This window comes from Apostichopus japonicus, chromosome 16 (assembly GCF_037975245.1).
Source record: "Apostichopus japonicus isolate 1M-3 chromosome 16, ASM3797524v1, whole genome shotgun sequence".
Lineage (NCBI taxonomy): Eukaryota > Metazoa > Echinodermata > Holothuroidea > Aspidochirotida > Stichopodidae > Apostichopus > Apostichopus japonicus.
In genome coordinates, this window is record NC_092576.1 from 30,491,391 (window position 1) to 30,512,358 (window position 20,968).

Genomic DNA, 20,968 nt, shown 5'->3' on the forward strand with positions numbered 1-20,968 from the left:
GATCCTGTTAGTGGCAAATTTAGTGAGCAAATCTCTTTATTTCCTCGATCCACTTCAAGATTACACGTCAAGTGATGAAATGAAGCGTTTCAGGTGTTTCATTCAGATAGAGCCTCATTAGAGGGAACGCCGTTCGAATGTCAGAAATGGCCAATTAAGATGACATCTGAGTGTAACTTTCCATTTCAGCCGACAAGGAACGCCAAATCATTATTATTTGGAGGAAAGATGAATCCATTTGTTGATATTCCGATTGAAAGGGATTGTATTTACAACAATTTACATGACTTCGATATGAACAGACCGTAGCATAACCATTAAGGGCAAAGTAATGGTTTGTCACTCCATGAAGGCTGACGGAACTCATTAACAGACAAAAATGTGAACACGACCATGTGGCATCAATATTTATTTGTTCCCGGAGGTTCAGCGATATCTCAACAAGTATATTTCAAGTACAGCATGAAAGTGGAGATTGTGTTGAACTTTGTGATGAAAAATTACAGAAAACATGCATCTTATATCATATCGAGTATCCATTACTCAATTGAACTGTATTTGCCCCATAAAGGATTTGAGCTTATTTTCCTATGAGGTAATTGAATTGGATGCCGAAAAACTTACATCGTCAAATAGCAGCTGATACATATTTTCTGAACAAGTATGAAATATTTTGATGAAATATCACAGAATACGAGCATCAATTATAGCATTGATTACCCATTATCTTGAAATGGAATTTTAGATTTGATGACGAAAGGATTCTATGGTCAAGCAGGGGCACATACATATTTATATTTATTGTTGGATCAGCATTCGCTCAACCAGTGTTTTTCAACTTGTGTAGAACCTTGCTGTTAAATATCACATTACCCATTATTAACAGTAACGCTATTAGACTCTTAAGCATTTCAGCCTATTATCTGTGAATTTAGCACACAAACAAACTCAATTTGATGACGAATGGAGTCTTATGGTGAAGAGGAAGTACGTTTATATTTATTTCTCTTGGTGGAGGAGCAATCTGTGAACAAGTTTATTTAAACTACAGCATGACAGCGGGAATTGTGTTGAACTTTGTGATGAAAAATCTCAGAATACGAGAATCTGCTTATTTATTGATTATTCATAAATAACTTAAAAGGATATTGCGTCATAAGGGATTTGAGCATTTGTTCTGTGAATTGACAATATATACAAACTCAATTTGATGACAAAAGGAGCCGATGGTCAAGTAGATCCTATATTTATTTTGTCTGGGAGGAGCAGCAATCTCTCAACTGCAGGTTTATTTAAAGGCGAGATACCGTGATTTATAGGTGGAGCCGTACAAACGGTACAATTAATTCAGTGCGGTTATTGGGCTACCAAGGTCGCAAAACCGTTGCCGGAAAAGCACCTCCTCCAAAACGAAGACCTCCGAGTGGTAATCCTCCAGCAAAACGTGCCTATAGTCTCGATCGAGACAAACGGGAGGGCACAAGAGTGTACCTTTTAGAATCGTTTCCTTCTTGGGTAAAACAAAAGAACGAATTTGAAATTTTATCTTAAGATGGTGGAGCTGGAAATAAGACGTCGCATGCAGAGTTTACCAACCACTTACTGAAACATCAGAGAGACAGACCGTGTCGTTTATGTAAAAGGTAAGATATCTTTTTGACACATAAGCACATAATTAGGCAAGTGCAAATTCAAAACAGTAAACAGTGGTCCCCTTGCAAACCCCTTGAGTGTCTAGTCACGTTTAATTGGTAATAAGGATTTATGGCACTATTAGTCTTTTGTAGGTATCCTAGGCAACCTTTCAAGTCATAAAGTCAAACAATTTATACTGTCTTTCTCAAATTGTAATTCAACAGTACGGAAACACCCTAACCGTGTATACTCGTGTAGACAATTATGTTCATTAAACAACACCGTAAACTCGCAGCTTTCGAAAATAAAGCTAACATACTGCACCGTTGGTGCTTAACGTGTTTTTTAACTGCAATTTGATGTAATTACGTTACAAAGCGAATGAGCGGCTCACTTGACTCTGGTTGCCAAAACCTCTCTAAACTTGTACTCCAATATCTTGATTCAAAGCACTGGTATTAACAGTATAAACAATTCCTAACCTTGATGTGATAGAAACATGATATTCATACTGCTCGTACTGACAAGACGAGTGCCCTGAAGCCGTATATGACACTACAGTGTAGCATAGTTATAGGCTTTCATAGAGATATATTTAATATCCTGTCCGAAGTTCTGCATGAGGTTGATTTTACAACAACGCGCACTTGGGTCAGTTTTACCAGTGTAGTTTAATATCAATGTGTTTACGAAACGTACGCGCGTCTTTGTTTGCGCATTTCTTACATACTATGCTATAGAAAATCTGACGAGGACCAGTAGTTAATGTTAAATGTGTACAGTGTAATTTGCCAATTACCGTTCCAGTGCTGTTATGTTTTGTATATAAAAGTTAATCTTTTATTGAAGACCTTCACTTTTACTTGAATGCTCATGTACGTTGTTGTAATAAGCGTTGTTTTTGTTTATTACGGTTTGCCCACTGGACATTTTATTTTGGTTATAAGTGAACCAAAACATTTTTAAATTTGGTTTTACAAAAATGATATTGTATGAATTAACGGGATTTACGAACGGTCTTGCGTGCGTTATTTACAGGATAATATGCTTCCGGGAGTTAATGACATTGCTAGATGCACTCCGACCGAGCCCTCGTGCTTTTTACGTGCAAAGAAAACGGACACGGACCAAAAGTCAACTAAACCAAAAACAATCCCAGTCTGATAAACAACCACCAAAACCCAACTGAAAACCCACAAACAGAAATCATTCAGTAACCCACAAATGTATATAATGTAGCGTTTAACGTCACGTCAAAAGGACACGGACCGAAAGGCCAACAGAACCAAAACAATAAAGCTTTACAAACCAGCCCCAAAAAGCCAACTCTAACCCCCCCCAACGACCACACCCCCCCACACACGTAACAACTAACTCACTGAAATCCGAGGTACGCCTTCCTGACAGTAGACGACAGGCTTGCGCATTACCTGCGAAGTTTTCCCAATACAGGTCTTTTCAGACCTCTAGCAGTGTTCCCCCTTTTCCTATGAGCGAGCAGAGATTTAAGCTCCTCGTGAACTCAGAAACACACACACTTAAAAATCATTAAGAAGTAACCAATGCTAAGAAAAAATAACAAGAATATTTTCTATAACCTTGGTCGGAGGAAGAATAACAAAATGTACTCCAGAATCACATAAGTTGTGCGCTTACTTCTTTAATCATTGCATTTATTTATTTAATTAAATAGCGACCAACCATCAATCGATGCGCGCCTTCAAAAATTTTCAGAAGGAAAAGATGGAACCACCTATGATTGTTGTCGTGCGGAGAAGGAAAATTTTGACGTCAGCGATAGATGCTACCAAAAGTGCAGATTTCTTTCCTTAAAGAACCAAAGGTTGTTTTTTTTTCAAGAGAAGAAGCGGACGACTTGGGTGGTACAAAGAGGGAGTTTTTTTCAGGTAAATTACAACAACAAAGAGTTGTGTTGATCTTAACAATTTCAGTAACTTTGAGTGAGTGAATATCAATCGTATCTTTCGCTTGAAATGTTTTATAATAATGTAAAGTGATCCTTTTTGCGCACACATCTAAAAGACTACAAACGACTTGCATTTTGTATTTTTGGATGCACTTCGTGCTGGACATTTCCAGCAATTAAATTTCCAATTGACACTTCATTCAGTTTAAATCAGAACATGAATGTGGAAAATACTTCTTGAAAGTACACTTACTACTCTTAAGGAAGATAGGGTAGTTATAATAATAACAATTAACAATAAAACTGCCTCAGTTGACGACCCCAGTCTAATGAAAAATTAAAATAAAACCCGCTATTTTGTCACGAAAATTACTGCTGGAAATTGGTATTGCTGAGGCAGCTCTATTTGGAAATCTTTGCAGGATGCAAATTTATAGCAGATTTGCTGGGAAACAGTACAAGAAGTTTAGCAAAATATATCCCTCAAATATCTATCCTCCTTTAAGTGATATACGTTGAAATTTTGATCACTATTTTGAAGACGTGTTACGTAACCTGTCAATAGATTTAGCCGTCTTTGTTATATTAATAGTCTACTCATGCAGCATGTACCTGACATGGGTATCTTCGAGGGGACGTCTCCAAAATTATACCTGACCCATTTGAATAATCATCTGAATAGGGGTTTATATCGAGTGGCTAGGCAATTTATCGCGTGGGGTTTGATGCACAGAGGACCAGGCTGTCCAATATTCCATCCTGTGGTTTCATGATGTGTAACGTAGAAGGAACTGTAGTGATTTCGTTTCGTCCACCCTCCTTCAGAATTGAACATTCTGTGACGGGTTTCCGGAAGTCCCTGATTTTCAGGAGTTGGAAAGTTTTTAGGAAGCGTGGACACAAAAACCAACTAGCGACGCGAGCGACTGACTTGGCCAGCCGTATATATTGTAGCGAAGGCCTTCTACAGCGATGGATTCTCGGATCTTAGTATGTTTAAGGATCTTTTCACAGAACGTTTATTTTTATCTGTGGATTTTACCCGAGGGACACTTTATCCAACCTTAAATTCGACTTTACTTCGAGGAACATTTTAGCGTTACTAATTATATATAGCCTACCGTTGATTCTACCGATAGCACTTATACGTAGGTCCGCCTTACCTACTTATATCTATAGCCATCGCGCCGAGCGAGGACTGGTATTTTATTATATTCTAGATGTAGCGTGAGTATCCACACTTCTAAAAGGGGCTGGCGAAAATATTCGCCACCGATTCGTAGAGTGTTTACGTGTTCATACCTATATCATTTTAGTACCTAGAAGCTATTCGGTCGCGAAAGCGTTCACGCGATACAGCATATACCATTTATTTACTGGAAGCCACTGGATCGCGGAAGCCGTATATCATTTAGCGTCATAGCGCCATCATTAGCATCTAGCCCGTAGTATCTAGCCTTCCACCTTATATAGAGTCTGGTTGCTTCAACAGAAGCTGACTTATCCTGAGGATTCCGGCGTTAGCAACAATCCAGGATCTGAACGGTGAAAGGACATAGTATTTAAAGGTATGTCGATCTTTATATACTTTAGATTACTTTCTCCCATAGAAACATCTACAGAACTACAGAGGAAAAACTGGAAATCCGTGATGTCACAGATGAAGAAGCTGTGCAAAACCTGTAAATGGTTAGTCAAAAGACAATACAATGATACAGGATCAGGTGTGATTATGACCTGGGCTCTCAGCAATCAAATTTGAATTTGTGATTACGTACCTGCAGAACGTGTATTGCTAACCAAAGCAGACGAAAGGTTGAATATATATTTGTTCCGATCGTTGAATATATAACGTTAACAGTGTGATCACTGTGTTGCTACGTAAGTTGCCGTCTCTGCAAGTACTAAGAGAACTGGTGATTTTTTTCCTTATGAAATGGATGTGTCACAACACCATTTACAACAAAGAAATGTAAGAATGAACGAGACTGTAAGAATTGTTTTTATTCAACGCCCATCCGCCAAAGTGCTAACGACATACATTATACGATATACAAAACTACATGAAGCATTTTTTCTACGTATCCATGTTATAATGATGATAAAAACCTTTTCAAGTTGTGTATGTTAGCATTTTGAGTTGGCAGACTAGTCTGAACAATTTAAAACTAAAAATAGATATCACAATCTGTTCAGATAAAAATATAAGTATTTATTGTTGCGTAGTTGTAGTTTTTTTTTTTTGTGAGTTGGCTGGGCCATCCGGCGAATTGTGTTATTCTGTAGTTTAACTTTCTTTTGTATATTATAGATTAGTGACAGCACCACCCAGGAAGACCTAGACCGCATCGTGGAAAACGTTGGCCAATGGGCAGCGGGCCGCGGATGCCCGGACATTTTCGGTGCAATAGTGGCCGACAAAGATAACATTACTCAGCGCCTCTTGCTGTGTCACATTGCATTATTCATTTTTACCAACAATGTTTTATTGCGTAACGAAAGATGCCCTTACGACCCACATGTACCCTACGTCACAACCTTTGCTATTATATTCCAGTGCATTGTGCGAGGCTGCATTTCGGTACATCGTCGGTGCATGAGGGTTTTCAGTCTAGTTTTTACCCAATTCTTTCTAGGGTGAGGTGGGGAGTAGGGGGGGGGGGTTGGTCTCGGTGAAGATATTCTGATTCTGAACTATATTATTTTGATTACCTGCGTGTCAAATGCCGTAACATATACCGCCACCCCTGCCCCATATACGAGACATGCCCATTTATATAATGATATCAGAACCAGGAAATCGAGCGACATGATTATCATTATTTCTTTCATATTTTATTTACATGTAAGGCTGCAATAGACCAGTTGCAGGAAGGTTTGGGCAGCGTGGCAGACCTTACAAGAAACTTTGTGGCGGGGAAATCAAGTCCCTTAACGTACATGGGGATTAAAAAACTGTTCCAAATTAACTGGGTCGATGATGCCGAACGCCGTGTGGAAAAGGAGGAAGAGGACACGGTGTACTGTTGGGAACAGTTTCTACGAAAATGTGAGAGAAAGTAAAACAGTTCTCAGAACCGTATAGGACCATATTTAATTCCCGAAATATGTGATTATAGGACGAAATTACGATGGTTACCATGGGGGAAGGTTGTAAGGCGAGGGTTGTAAGGGGAGGGGAGGCGTTTCTTCTTCCTTAAGGGAGCTCAGATATGAGATTGCGGTACATTTGCAAAGTTTTCAACTAACTAGATGTGGAAGACATCGATAGTTTGACTGTTCATCATTTTGTAGCGAAATTTAATCAAGTTTAAAAAAACATTTGCACTTCACCAGTTTTTACAATTGTCAGCTGATTTACTACATCACCATCAGTTGCCTTTCAACATCAACAGACCAGCATTCCTTTTGAACTATCTCTTTTGTTCACCACTGGTCAGCCTTTTCAACATTGTCACTCTATAGAATTTAGATCAGCCAAGCTCACTCTTGTTGAAATACCTTAACTACTGTACCCTAGCACAGTAGTTGTTTTTGTACCATGGCAACAACTGGCCAATCAAGAGACAGTCTAAAAATAAGCACACTGCACAATCCGGTAGATCTATACCATGTGCAGTCATCTTAGTAGAAGGCTACCACCAAGGAACAAGTATTTTCTGCTAAGACTCGAGGAACTACTGTATACTACTACTCATCTTTTGCTACTGTTGGCCTTTGGGTCCGTGTCCTTTTCGCGGCACGTTGAACGCTGCGTTAATGAGAGATTGATGGGTTTCAGATGTTGTTTTGCAGACTGGGATTGTTTTTGTTGACCTTTGGTCCGTGTCCGTTTTCTTAGCACGTAAAAAGCACTACTCATCTACACTATGTTATCAGCTACAATATCTACTTAGGAATTCTCCCATATATTTAATTTTGGATCTCATCTGCAAAAACTTTCATCGCTTGTGTTATCCAAGGAGGGGTTAATCTCAAGTGTATTTTTGTTTGGACGTGTTTCGTCAGAAAATTAAATGGACATCATGCCTCCGGGCCCCAGATAACAGGAGTTATTCATTTCCACTGGTGAGCTTATGCACTTTTATTTTATGTTAGGCATTGATATATCGAATACCAACAATTGACACAATTGCCTATGACAATTAGTGATCAATGCTTTGCAGCAAGGTGAACTTTTCATATAGTAATTCGATCCAACTTATTCCGTATATGCATGTTTGCTTAGTTGTAAGTATGCAGGTATGTTGTCCAAAGTGATCTTCGTTAAAATGGCGGAGGGGATGGCTGGGGAGGGGGGCGGGGTGACTTTCGCTACTCCTAACTGATAACTCGAACCTATTTGTATGAATCAATGGTATTAATGGGGGGGGGGTGGAAATGTGAATGAACAATGGAACATTTAACTTTACAAAGACCCTTGAGCTTATAAATGCACCCTTTGCTCACGAAATGTCTGAACACAACTTACCTAATTGATATGAAAAGGTTTACAATTACATAAATATTAAGTCTTCTCATCACGTCTAACATGTCTCTGTTGCCATAACCTGTTGACTTACTGTAATATGCGGAATTGTCAACACGGTGCCGTGAGATAATTGTATTAATGAAAATTCTAGTAGCATGTCCAGCCTGATCGAAGCTCCTACTTAGTTTAAGAGAGATTTCGGTTACGAAGAAAGGCAAAGATGAAAAGTAATCCGATATTTGTTTTAATTTTTAACAGGAGGTGAATGTTCTATGGAAATTGGCGAGGACAGAGCAGCTGCCACCTCCGTCACTGGGGTGAACCACGTATTGAGGTTTGTGTTAGGAGCCGATGTGGTGCCACTGACTGGATTCCACAAACATTTACAAATAAGTTTTTTACACCCGTTCAAGGAAGGAGGAACTTGCCAACATGATCGACTTTTGGCCTGGAACTCCATTATATCTGGGTACACGTTTTCAGTCCGACACGTTTTCAGTCCGAAAAAAGTCGGAGCTTCAGTATACACTGTTCATTAATATACCGTTGTTACAACCTAGTGTGGTGATCACTTGCCGAAATGTTCCGAACTCCAACCTTGCATTCCATGGTTGTTTCTTGGTGATATGCTAAAATCCAGGATGTCTGTAAAAGGGTGAACAAAATCGTGTCAGATGAGGTGGTTGTAGTCCAGGTAGGCACCAATAATGTGCAGAAGGAGTCACAAAACAGTCAGTCTAGGTACCATGAATTGATGTGTCGACTAGCATCAACTCGGGCTAAAGTTGTCATATGTAGTTTGTTGCCAAGATTTGACAACAAGGTTCTGTCAGAAAAGATTGTAACTTTGAATGGATTATTGTATAGTCTGTGTGCCGACTTCGGCTTCACATTTGTTGACATGTGGTCATCTTTGCAGGGTAGAAGGGATCTGTTCGCCAGGGATGGTTTGGATAAAATTACCAATGCTAGAAGTATTCGTAAAAAAATTACTGTGCTTCTCGAGGATCTGAAACCGGATGTGTTTGGTATCACCGAATCTTGGTTAAGGGAGGACATTGATAGTGCTGAGGTTTCTCACCCGGGGTATGGTTGTGTATCGTCAGGACAGAAGGGATACTCTAACGGGGTTGTTGGGGGAGTTTTACTGTATGTTACTAAATTTATGGATGAAGGCTATGTTCCTACACTGTAAATTTTAATTAGTCATATACACATGCCAAAATGGTCAAATGACTAATTTTGCATTAGTCATATGACTAATTAAAATGGCTAAAGACCAATGAAAGTTAGTCATTGTCCAAAATAGTGACGAAGCATAATTAGTCAATTGGGAATCACGAAATTTGATTTCAAAGCTTTATTTGTTATTTTTGGTCTTCAAGGTTTTTTGTTATTTACTTACAAACAACTTCCGCGCCACAATATGGATGAATATTAAAAAAATTGTTTATAAAATCACCAATAATTAAAAACCCAAGGAATAATGGATATGCTATATAACAATTTTCGGTTAAGTGTAAACTCTAAGACGTCATAAGAAAAATTTCCACAAATTTTTTGGGGAAATTGATAACTACTTATAGCAAAACCTTAATTAGGTTAAGGCGATATTCCAGCACCGGTACTAAAACGTCTTCGTCATTTGACTAATTTAGAATTCACAAATGACGTCAGATATACGTAGTCGCGCGTGCGCACTCTGCAGGCGCCAGGCCTCTAGCTCTCGATGATTCCGACGCCATATTTGATACTGCAGTAAGAAATTCTGGAGCCGAGAAAATGTCTGCAATCGCAAGGTGGGTGTATCTTATAACTTTACTAAATTGTGATTTAATTGCAAGTTATTCTTTATTTAGTATTTTTAGAATAGATAGTTAAATTGATGACAAGTAAATTACCAGTTTTAGTTCTGCTTAGCAACAACGAACGTTCGTCGTTCTAGCCTAACGTTATGCCGTATGCATGATATGTGCAGGATACCTCATACTCATAGGCCTAACGTGATTCAATAGGCTATGATGTGCACAAAAATTTATCTTTCTTTATTTGTGTAAAGTTCATTCTCAGGACCATTAAATGTTAACCTGAGTAGGGCTTAGCTTATTTACTGTTCAAATCGATGAAATTGTCAGACTGAAAGTAACGGTGAACAGCGTTATAACTACGGTGGTCGGCACTGGGCGGGCCCGACCAGCACGGAGGATTTTTGCCCACCACTCCGGATGCAAAACACTGCTTCCGACCGGCACTAATTTCACATAAAAAAAACTGCTTAAAACGTAACTATTTGTGAATAAATGTGTTACTTGCATTAATATTTCCGTCCTTAATCGTGTTTTATTTGCAATTGTACAAGAATCATGTTTTGCAAGGACAATTTTCCTGAATGTTTGAGATTTAAAAATCTAAAAAAACTGAAACCAAATCACAATCTAACTTCTTGTACACGTGCACATTAGCGTGAACCAGAGCCTAACATACAGGAAGGCTATAATCCTACTTATGGAGAACAGGACCTAAACTCCCTAGCTAGGTGTAAAAAAATCGGTTTGCTGTAGGGCAAATTTCGCACTCCAGCGGATCTGTACTTTTTTTTAGCCAGCTAGATGGTAAACATCCCTTTTCATATCATGTATCACTGGATTGGGGGTTTACAGCATTTGGTCAAGTTTTCTCGAAAGGGTGTATTACAATAACGTTTCTGGAAAAGTTTGTCCAGTACACGTGTCATGATTATACCGGGGCTGAGCTATACAGCAGCTTGAAGGTCCTCTGTTCATACACTGCAATACGATGTGGTGAATTGAACTGAAACTGTTTCGCAAATAAGCTTGCATAAAATTTTCACCGAATAGTCACTTATATCTCTAACCCTATGGCAACCTAACAACACACTAAGTCAATGGGGGAAATCAAGCCTAACCATATGTTTATTCGCTGAACCTGTAACGCAGTAGGCTGGCATTAAAATTATCCATGGTTTAGAGGGCTGTACTACTATTATGCAGATATTAACGTTACGGTCTATGGTCTTTGTAGTTAGCATATATGTGTGGCGTAGCTTAATTGTTTTGTTTGACTTTTGGTATGTCAACATGGGTTTTCTGTAGTTCTTGGGGGCATATTTTTAATGCAAATGGCTAATTCCCATTTTCAATTGTAGTTGCGTACCACTCGTTGAACAAGGCTAACAATGTACAAGGCGCAGGTAAAGGCTATACTTATGTGCTGTTTTTATCAGACTTTCGAGTAGCCCATTGTCACAATCATTGATAAGTGACTAAGAAATTTTATTTATGAGGTTTGCTAACGAGGAAGATTTGCAAGAATTATATATAGTATTGACTCTCGGACATTTGGTAGTGGCGGATTTTAGTGTATAAGGCAATTGTTTTAATGTTTTGAGGGAGATAAAATTGGACTATATTTCATTAAAAATGCCAGATTTCTACAGTTTCGAGTGAAATTCAATTAACCAATGCGAATTGTATCCATCGATATTTGGATTAGTCTCATTCTGTTGGTGTATGTAAGAAACAAAAAGTGAATTCATCAATCTCATTAACACATTTGAAAATCAAGGGCACTACGGTCAATGGCAGGTTGTTCCTACTAGGCAGAAACCGTACTGAGCCCTATATTTGTTATCCAAAATTTAAATTTTAAAGTATTATACTTTTTTGGGTCAACTATGCTCTTTATACTTTTTTTGGCAATTGCACTTTTTATGCCAATTAAGATCTCTAGTGATGTCAAGAGTGAAGAATTCCTAAACACTTCCTGATAAATTTGAATTTGTTAGTGATTTTTCAGAATGCTGTTGGGTGTGATCATGTTGAGTGCCAAATCATGCCACAGTAATGACTGTTTCTGCCTTCATGATATTGTGGGGAAATGTCAATGATGTAATGGCTTCAAATAAGGAGAAATTACATGACTGAACAGCATTGGCAATTTAGCACTCAGCCTGTGACACCCCAGAAATATTGAAATTTTAGCTGCTCCTGCACTAACACCCACAAGAAGTAACCTTTATATTCAAGTTGAGTTTTCCCCTCACAACCAATAATGTAAATATCAGTGAATGGTGTGCAAGTAGGTTTATTTGTCAAACCCTGAAATTGATATTTGTGTATATTTATTTCCAACAGGTATGCAAAGAAGAGGGCATCCATGATTTGATTATAGCTCCATGGTTGTAGGAAGGTCTTATGAAGTATGGCAAATCTGTACTACTTAAGGTGTGCCAGTCGATGAAAAGAAAGGATGAGGTCTTTTCCTGGGCAGTTGATGAGATGCAAGGGCAACGAGATGAGCAGAGTAAGAAGGGTACATTCCATTATTTGGTTATTTATTAATATTCAGTGAGGAAGTGTTGAATGACTTATCTCTTTGATTTAATAGAGCCCAAGTCGGGAATGGTTTAAAGATTCAGGTAACATGGAATTAGAGGAGGGACTTAACCTTAGATGTAATGTTGCACAGTAAACCAGTATTTGAAAAAAAATATTGGTAATTACCAGTTCAAGCAAGGTACGATACCACAAAAATGAAAGGACCGAAGTACCATCAGTGGCAATACTTATGAAATAGTGTAACTGGTGATAGCATGTATTACACATTCTGAAGACAAAGTAAAGTATGTTGCTTATTTATCTTGGGAACCCAAGTATTTCTGTGAAAACACTGTATTATCGGGTGCCATTTTTGTCAGTACAACTAGTACTTGTTTTCAACAGTACCATGCAATTTCACTCAGATGGGTTCATCAGCACGAAAGCAAGCATGAAATAGTGGATCCTAAATAATTGAAGCAGACATTTTGCCTGTCATGTTTATGACACACATGTCTATGATTGCTTGTGTGGTGCTTCCTGGGTCAGTACTAAAAAGGAATCCTGATCAATGAAGGGAGACTATTTGGCTGGTGATATCAGCAGAGCTCTGACAAGGTTTATAATAGTTACATTGTTATGAATTGCAATAAAGTCCTGGTGAGAAGGAGCCATGTTATGAATTTGTATGAAGTCCACGAAGCGGCTATCCTGAGGTTTGTCCGATTTAACAAGAACACAAGGTGCTGCAGAACAATAAAGACTAAGCGTTATTCAGAAACATTAAAATTTCAATGTATAAGAGAAGTAACCGACTTTATATGGGTATCATATGTCATTGTACACATCTAATTATAAATCTTATTTATTTTGTCAACAGATGCCACTGCTGTAGCTGCTGTGCTTGGTATTCCATTGCTGTTGAAGGAGAAAATAAAAAGCTTCCTTATATTTGCTGATGAAAGTGTAAGGACATATTAACCCTTCAAGTCCCATGGGATCTTGTCATAATTGATTTGCAAGTGCACTTTTGAAAAAATTTAAACTAGACTTTACCATTTCGCTACGTTACAGGACTGTTGGTGTCATTCGAAAGAGCTAATCTTTTTTCAGAAAATGACACTTTTTCATTGGGGGCGGGGGGGGGGAGATATTGAATACTGCCCTCCACCACACAAGGGCAGTCCGGACAAAGGGGGAAAAGTTCCCCTTTACAGTGTTGTATATATATATATATATTTCACTTGGGAACTGGCATTTTTTTGACAAAATATGAATGAAAATTAGACAAAATTGGCATAAAATCCAACAAAGTTTGCTTGAAATTCTAATGTAACCTCAAAAGCCAAAAAAGGGTCAAGTACCAAAAAAAATCGAAATTTTGAAAAACAAGTCTCTAGGATCAAGGGCATGTAGTGTGGGGGAAACTTCTGCCAGCCATGTTAAGTCCGCCGCCATTCAGTGGGGTGGGGTGCTGCGGAACTGTATGAGGTTCTTGTTGTATTCGCCATTGTGTGCCCTTTTTCAACACAAAGTGCCCCTTTTGTGGGGATTTGTCCCCTGCCCTATTCCCATGTAGGCGTCCCTGTTTGTACATTCTTTTACCAAAAGAATATATGTGGATGCCTTTATGATCTGTAGATAGCTCCTAATGTTTTTATTAGTGATATATATGGTCAATTCCATTTAAACTTAGCATGGTGGTGATAGTATAAACATTTGCCATTTTATTAATTTTCATGAGTGGACAGGGACAGCAATGAATTTCCTACAAAACGCTTGTAAATCTCATAAGAAGTAATGTGATGGGTGTTAAACCAAAATTAATAGCCAGTTTGAATTTCATCTTGAAAGCAAATGTTTTTTCATGGTATTTGGAGACAACAGTTGGCACTAACTCAAGGTGAAGAGTTGGTCTCTGAAAATGTAGGCCATGTGACCATACCTTTGACGCATAAGGAACAGCTGTGCAAAAAATATGACCTGTAAAACTGTTCATAATCTAAGCACATTAGTATTATAAATTTCATATCAATATATGTGTGGAGTGTATGGTTTTGGCAGATTGTTTTGTGATTTTATTGTTACTTTTGAATTGTTCAGGGTTAGTGTTAGAACTCATTTTTAACAGAGAAAACAAATTTGCCAAACTTAAATGCAGCTTGATTGGTCGGGATTTATTTTACTTGTCGTGAAACTGCATGCAGCTAGACAACAGCCATTTTGCTTAAAATCACACTTGAATGGGAATTTAAAAAGTGGTGTAGAAAGCCAAATTATTTCAGGTTCAAGTAGGGTGACTAAAAGCCACATTGATACCAATAATCACCTGTACAATACCATACCATGTAAAATATTATGGTGTATTTTCTTGCTTATAGAATGAAGACCCCCAAGCCTCTACATCAGGGGAAATGGTGCCACTTATGGAGAATCAACCTGCTTTACAATATTTCTTGATGGGGAAGAAATTGGATCTTGCAGTCTGCTGATTTCGGATTTGTCTTCATACATTGCATCGTTTTACGTTTTACGTTACCCCACTATTTGAAAGAAGACCATGGTATTCATTCAGAAAATCATCTTAAGCATTAATGACAATTTTAAGTTAGACCTTTCCATTTTAAGTGTGTTGGAGAGGGTTAATCAAAACCTCTAGGTGTAAAAACAAGAATAGACCTCTGACCGTTGTCGTTTGTCTGCTGTTAAAACAAAATTATCATACTTTTAAACTAGTTGATACTTAAAATGTAATTCATAATAAGATTTAAATATTTAGCCCTCTACATCAAGGGAAATTGTCCCACTTGTGCAGAATAAACCCACTTTACAATATTTGGTGGGGAAGAAGTTGGCTCTAGCAGTTGGTTGATTTCAGCTCTGTCAGCATACATAGCATCATACTATGTTTTCAACTTGGCTTATCTCACTGTTTGTAAAGAAGACCATGGTCTTCATCCAGAAAATCATCCAGTATTTTCTGGTCAACTTCACACTTGTTGTGTAGCAGTACATTTTAAAGCAAGGATTTGAGTCATGACATGTTTTTCATAGAACTTTGACTTTTCAGTTCTTATTAAAATGTATTTGTCCATTATGTATGAGTGGACATACTGCTGTATAATTTTTCTATCAATATATTGTATTTTCAATCCTCTGACACAATTTGGTGATTGCGACAGCCATTTGGGACCAACTTGTTTATAATGTTTGCATCCCTTGAAACAGTTCTCTGAAAATATTGGCTTAATCTGACAAAGTTTTTTTTAATGATTGAACCATGGGAGAAATATCACCCAATTCTAGCTGTAACACTCCTATTGAGGCTTTTCATGTATGCTTTTCAAGATATGTTATAGCAATAAATGAGTCTGGTAAAATAAAGCCATGATTTCTGTATTTTTTATTCAAACATACCTTTTCAACCTTGCAATAGGATTTCCTTCATTTACCCCACAAGATTGCCCAATCTGTTTTTTTCTGGGAGGGGGGGGGGGGGTTGGATTGTATTAGCAACAGCCAGCAGGAACCCTGAGTGAAACTTACAGATTTTATGCACACGAAGATCTCCACACAAACTGGAGGCCCAAAACATCCGCTAAAGTGAAATCAAAATAGTGATGGATGGCGCATTAGTCTGATGACTAATGAATAACAGGTCAAGTGCTGTGCAGGACTAATTTTGGAAGTCACCAGACTAAATGAATGGTCATATGACTATGATATATTAGTCACTTGACTAGTTTAGCTAATTAGTCATACGACTAATCTTTGCTGGTTAGTCATTTGACTAATTTTAATTAGGCGTACGAAGCACTGTGCAGGACTAATTTTAATTAGTCAATTTGACTAACTTAGATTAACAGTGTAGGGACTGGGGACGTGCTAATATTACCCCAATTTTGAACAAGGATGATAAGACCAAGCCCTGTAATTATAGGCCCGTTAGTCTCACTAGTGTAGTTTGTAAGGTCATGGAGTCTTTGATCAGAGAGTCTCAGCATGGCTTTTGTTAAAAAAGGTCTTGTCTCACTAATATCCTTGAGTTTATGGAAGATGTAACAAGCTCACTAAATAGGCAGAAGTCTGTAGATGTTGTGTTCCTGGATTTCCAGAAGGCCTTTGATAAAGTTCCCCCACCAGCGTCTTTTACTTAGGCTGAAGAGCATGGGTGTCATAGGGAATGTACTGTCTTGGATCGGGAATTGGCTTGGTAATAGGGAACTTTTGTGCTTCTTCTTGGCAGAACGTTACTAGTGGGGTCCCACAAGGGTCTGTATTAGGTCCCCTGTTGTTTGTTGCCTATATAAATGACATCGACGGAGATATTTTGTGTAAGTTTGCTGATGACACCAAGGAGGTCTCTTCCAAAAGCGATTCTCAGAAATTTCAAGCGGATTTTTTCCTGGTCTCAGGGGTGGCAAATGCTTTTTAATATTGATAAATGTAAGGTAATGCACACTATGTAAACTTTTCGTTACTACTACCAATCTAAATGGTGTGGAGTTACAGGAGGTCTCTGTTGAAAGAGACCTAGGTATCTACACTGACTCGTCTCTGCAACCTTCTAAAGATTGTCTTGAAGCTGCTAAAAGAGGTAATAGGGTTTTAGGTATGATCAAGAGGAACTTTAGTTTTCTGAAAGAGGACATCGTAGTTAGGCTTTATAAGCAGTTGGTTAGGCCTCATCTGTGCAGGCTTGGAACCCTTATTTTGCTAAGGATAAGGAAGTACTTGAAAAGGTAAAGAGGAGGGCTACTAGGATGATCAGTTCCTTAGAGAGGGTTCCTTATTATAGGCGGTTACAACTGTTGAATCTCACCACACTGGAGCTTAAGAGGTTACGTGGGGACTTTATCCAGGTTTTCAAGATCGTGTATGGTTTCGACAATTTATCCTTTACCGACTTTTTCATGTTTGCAAACAGTAGTTGTACTAGAGGTCAAAGTAGTTGTACTAGAGGTCATAAGTCGCATAGTAGGATTAATATTCGGCATAACTTTTTTCTAATAGGGTTGTGAATGAGTGGAATAGTTTGCCTCAGAAAGTTGTACTTGCAAGTAGTGTCAATGGGTTTAAGAATGCTTTGGACAAGCACTTTAAGCATTGTAATCGGGTCTGAGTGTTTGTGTCTTCAGTTTTTTCCCTCTCTTTATAGGTCCTTGATGGGGACTTAAGTGTCCCTCCTGATCCTTTTTTCTACTAAACTAAACTTGTTAGAGCAGTTTAAAAACACTGGTATCCGACTGTATCCGTCAATTCCACCATGGATCAAAAGGCGCCATCTTGTCACATTGAAATTGGTTTGTAAATTTGGTATCGCAGTTTTTATTTGGCATATTTACACTCTTTAAATACATGCAGAATATACTGTTATAGTCGGAATATACTGTTATAGTCGGCTGGGATATGTTGATCTTTGGTTCCGTTTTCGTTGCACGTAAAAAGCACAGATACGCATGCGGTAACTTTGATCGCTTTACGTGGCGATTGCTTTTTACGTGCAAAGAAACAGACACGGACCAAAGGTCAACAAAACCAAAAACAATCCCAGTCTGGCCAACAACCACCAAAAACCCAACTGAAAACCCACAAGCGTATCAAATATAGCGTTTAACGTTCTTTAGGGTTCTTAAATCCTCGTCAACCTTGATCGAGTGGACCTCCCTGTCAGGAACAGGAGGTCCACTAGCGACCATCGTGTCCGGTATAGCGGAAGCGGCTGCGGGTAGGGTGGAAGGGCCACTCGAGTCAATGAGATCAGTCGCCTGTTTTGTCTCATCAAAACCAATCGGAGGAATCCTTAGCCACAACTAATAAGGCTGTAGTGCAGTCCTCCATTGGCGAGTCAGAATCTGGGCCACTTAATGTCTCTTGGGCCGGTTGACTCGGGGCCCAACTAGTATCACCGATAGCGGGCGTAGCTACCGGTGAACCAGTACAAGCGGCATCCTGCGCCGCGTGCCACTCCGCTAGTACCATCTCCGCCGTTTTGTCCTGCTCTGCCTCAGTGGGCAGGCTGGCAGTCTCGGCAAGTTCGATCAGGGGAGAGGTCGGACACGAAAAGGGGGAACAAAGCCTCCATCGGGGCGCTAGTGTCGGACACTGGGGCGATGACAGGAGCATCATGTGGTACGGTGTCACAGGCCGGGACAGGGACCGCTTCAACCACGCCCGTAGCCACTCTCGCGGCGTATGAGCGGTCTGGGCATAAACGGGCGAGATGGCCCGTTTTCCCACACGAGTTGCAAACGATATCCCCCTTACACTCGGCCAGGGTATGCCCAACCTGTAAACAGCGGCTACACCGCTTGTTCGGGCACAACCTGGCCTCATGCCCTTCCAGCCCACACCTCCAACAAGTGCGAGGCTGGCCCGGGTATGCAATGTGGGCCCTGTGACCATTAGCCCACAAGGTAGAGGGGATATCGGACTTGAGTTCGATTCTAACTCGTCTAGTCCCGGTCTTGACACCTTTACATTAAAGGAATTCCGGCTCCTCGTAGCCGGTGACTTTCCCAAAACGCCCCAGTGTCCGCACAACAACCTGTTCAGACATGTCCAGAGGGAGATGGAGGACTGTCACCCACACCGAACTGTCATACGGTGTGACATTCAGTCCCCCAACTGCCTCCAACACATGGACGCCTCGGACGCGGGCAGCCTCCGAGGTAAACCGTACATCAAAACAATTCATACCCCGGAGAGGTTTACGCTGAAGCGCGTCAACCTCTCCAGGGACCTTTAAACCAACAGAACGCAAAACGGAAAAAAACTTGTATGGGGACGACCTTAGCCTCCCCCGAAAAACTCAACAATACGATTTTACTGTCACGGCGAGCCGCCATGACAGCTAGGGGTGTGGCAAAGCCACGCACCTATACACATACCAAAACGAAACCAACCCAAAACACACAAACTACACTTAAACTGTAAACTAATGAAGGGCCAACGTAAAAACACAATAAAGGTGTGGTGAACGAAAGGTGGAGAGCAGCCGAAAACACGTCCGCACTCCACGAGAACTGAACTGAACTGTGGCGATTGGTACGGCCATCCAGATGCTAGCCGCATACGGTGATCAGTTGACAAGGCGTTATGATGTAAATACGCAATAATATTTGGACACCACGACCACTTTGACTTGCCAAAGAAAGAAAATTCCCGAGAGGAAAACACGATCTAAGTATCTCAGAGAATGAAACGCTCATCGAGCTGGTTAGGAAGCATCCGTGTCTCTACGATGCTAGACTTCCTGAGCATAGAGATGCCCAGCTATGTTTTAACGTTTGGCAGAGCATTGCCAACGTTATGAACAGAGAAGAAATTGACGGTGAGTAGGTCTGAGGCCTAGCGTAAACCACGGTATTGATGCCTAGGTTAGGTCGAACGTTAGAAGCCTAGGCGTACTTCAAGTTGCTCGGTTTAGGGCCTATTCAATATCATATTCACCAAGCTTTGTCGTTATCATCCAATTGTGTATGATGGCTAACAAGAGACCGTTTTTGTAAGATGGGACGGCTTTATAGATGTACTGCTACTAGGCTTACTTGTAGAACTGCTGCTAGGCGAAGCATCACCGATTGAGAAACTTTGACTTTGATGATTATGAACTCACCTTTAGCTAGTTAGACCAGGACAAGGCACATCCAGGACAAGGCACATACGTCTATGTTGCATGGTTGAACTCAGAAATCAAATTAAGTAATTTCTGTGATAATGGAAATGCCCAAATTTGAACAATAACTGCAACAATGACAAAATAGGCCTACGTCTATGTTTGGAGTCCCTTTTTCCAAAATTTTCTACAAAATAACGATTCCTTTCGACCCGAAGGAGTCAGTGCAGTTCACATTACTGTTAGAAACGCCTATGTTGCCTAATTTCATGCATGGTGCTTTGCTTTCTCAAAAAACCAATGCAATTTAAACTAATTGCATGATCTGTATTTCCTGTGCTGGTTTAGCCGACCTTAGAACAAAGCTTAGGCCCAAGTCCCACATGCTTAGTGGCATCAATGCAGACAATTTTAGAGTTCGAAAATATATGTACATTGGGAGTCATCATTTTCTGAAGACAAACACTGCAGGTTAATGTAGTTATAGTATAGACCTTCCTCACTAGGTGGAAACAGTACAAGGTGCATGAAATAGGCGACACACGAAAATAGGGACGTAGTAAGGACTGGTCGTTGTGTTGAAGTACAGTTGCTTTATAGTCATCAGATATTTGTGTACTTTTAGCTATTTTTTACGGATATATTTTAGGGATTGAAAAAGCAAATGTGGAGTATTACAGTCCTTCTTCCCTTCTTAATGATACACTGGAGTAACTTTCATAAAACTTCTTATGAGCTTATTTAGGGCATTTCCTTAATCATTTCAGCATCGGAGTGGAAGAAAAGGTGGCGAAACCAACGGGACAGTAAAAATTGGACAGGCTGCCAAAAGAGCACAGAAATGGAAATATTTCGAGATGATGTCTTTTCTTGAGCAATTTATTGAAGAAAACAAGTAATATATTAAAATCAGTAAACTTTCTGAGAACCAAAACAACCATTCTGTTATTGAAAAGGAATTGTACAAATGAAGCAATATG

General features: G+C 39.5%; 1 protein-coding gene across 6 annotated transcripts; it reads left to right on the forward strand.

The window, feature by feature from the left end:
- The first annotated feature begins 3,004 nt into the window (after nucleotides 1-3,004).
- LOC139982150 (uncharacterized) lies at nucleotides 3,005-20,050 on the forward strand. Of its 6 annotated transcripts, XM_071994756.1 has the most exons (6): nucleotides 3,005-5,130; nucleotides 5,874-9,832; nucleotides 11,200-11,244; nucleotides 12,188-12,365; nucleotides 13,251-13,336; nucleotides 14,752-20,050. In XM_071994756.1, exons 4-6 carry the CDS (start codon nucleotides 12,248-12,250, stop codon nucleotides 14,860-14,862), a joined length of 315 nt encoding a protein of 104 aa, XP_071850857.1. In that variant the 5' UTR covers nucleotides 3,005-5,130; nucleotides 5,874-9,832; nucleotides 11,200-11,244; nucleotides 12,188-12,247; the 3' UTR covers nucleotides 14,863-20,050. The 6 variants fall into 6 exon arrangements, 4 of the variants coding, with proteins under 4 accessions (XP_071850857.1, XP_071850856.1, XP_071850859.1 ...); XM_071994755.1 differs by having other exon boundaries at nucleotides 5,874-11,244; XM_071994758.1 differs by having other exon boundaries at nucleotides 5,874-11,244; nucleotides 12,188-12,356.
- Nucleotides 20,051-20,968: the final 918 nt, after the last annotated feature.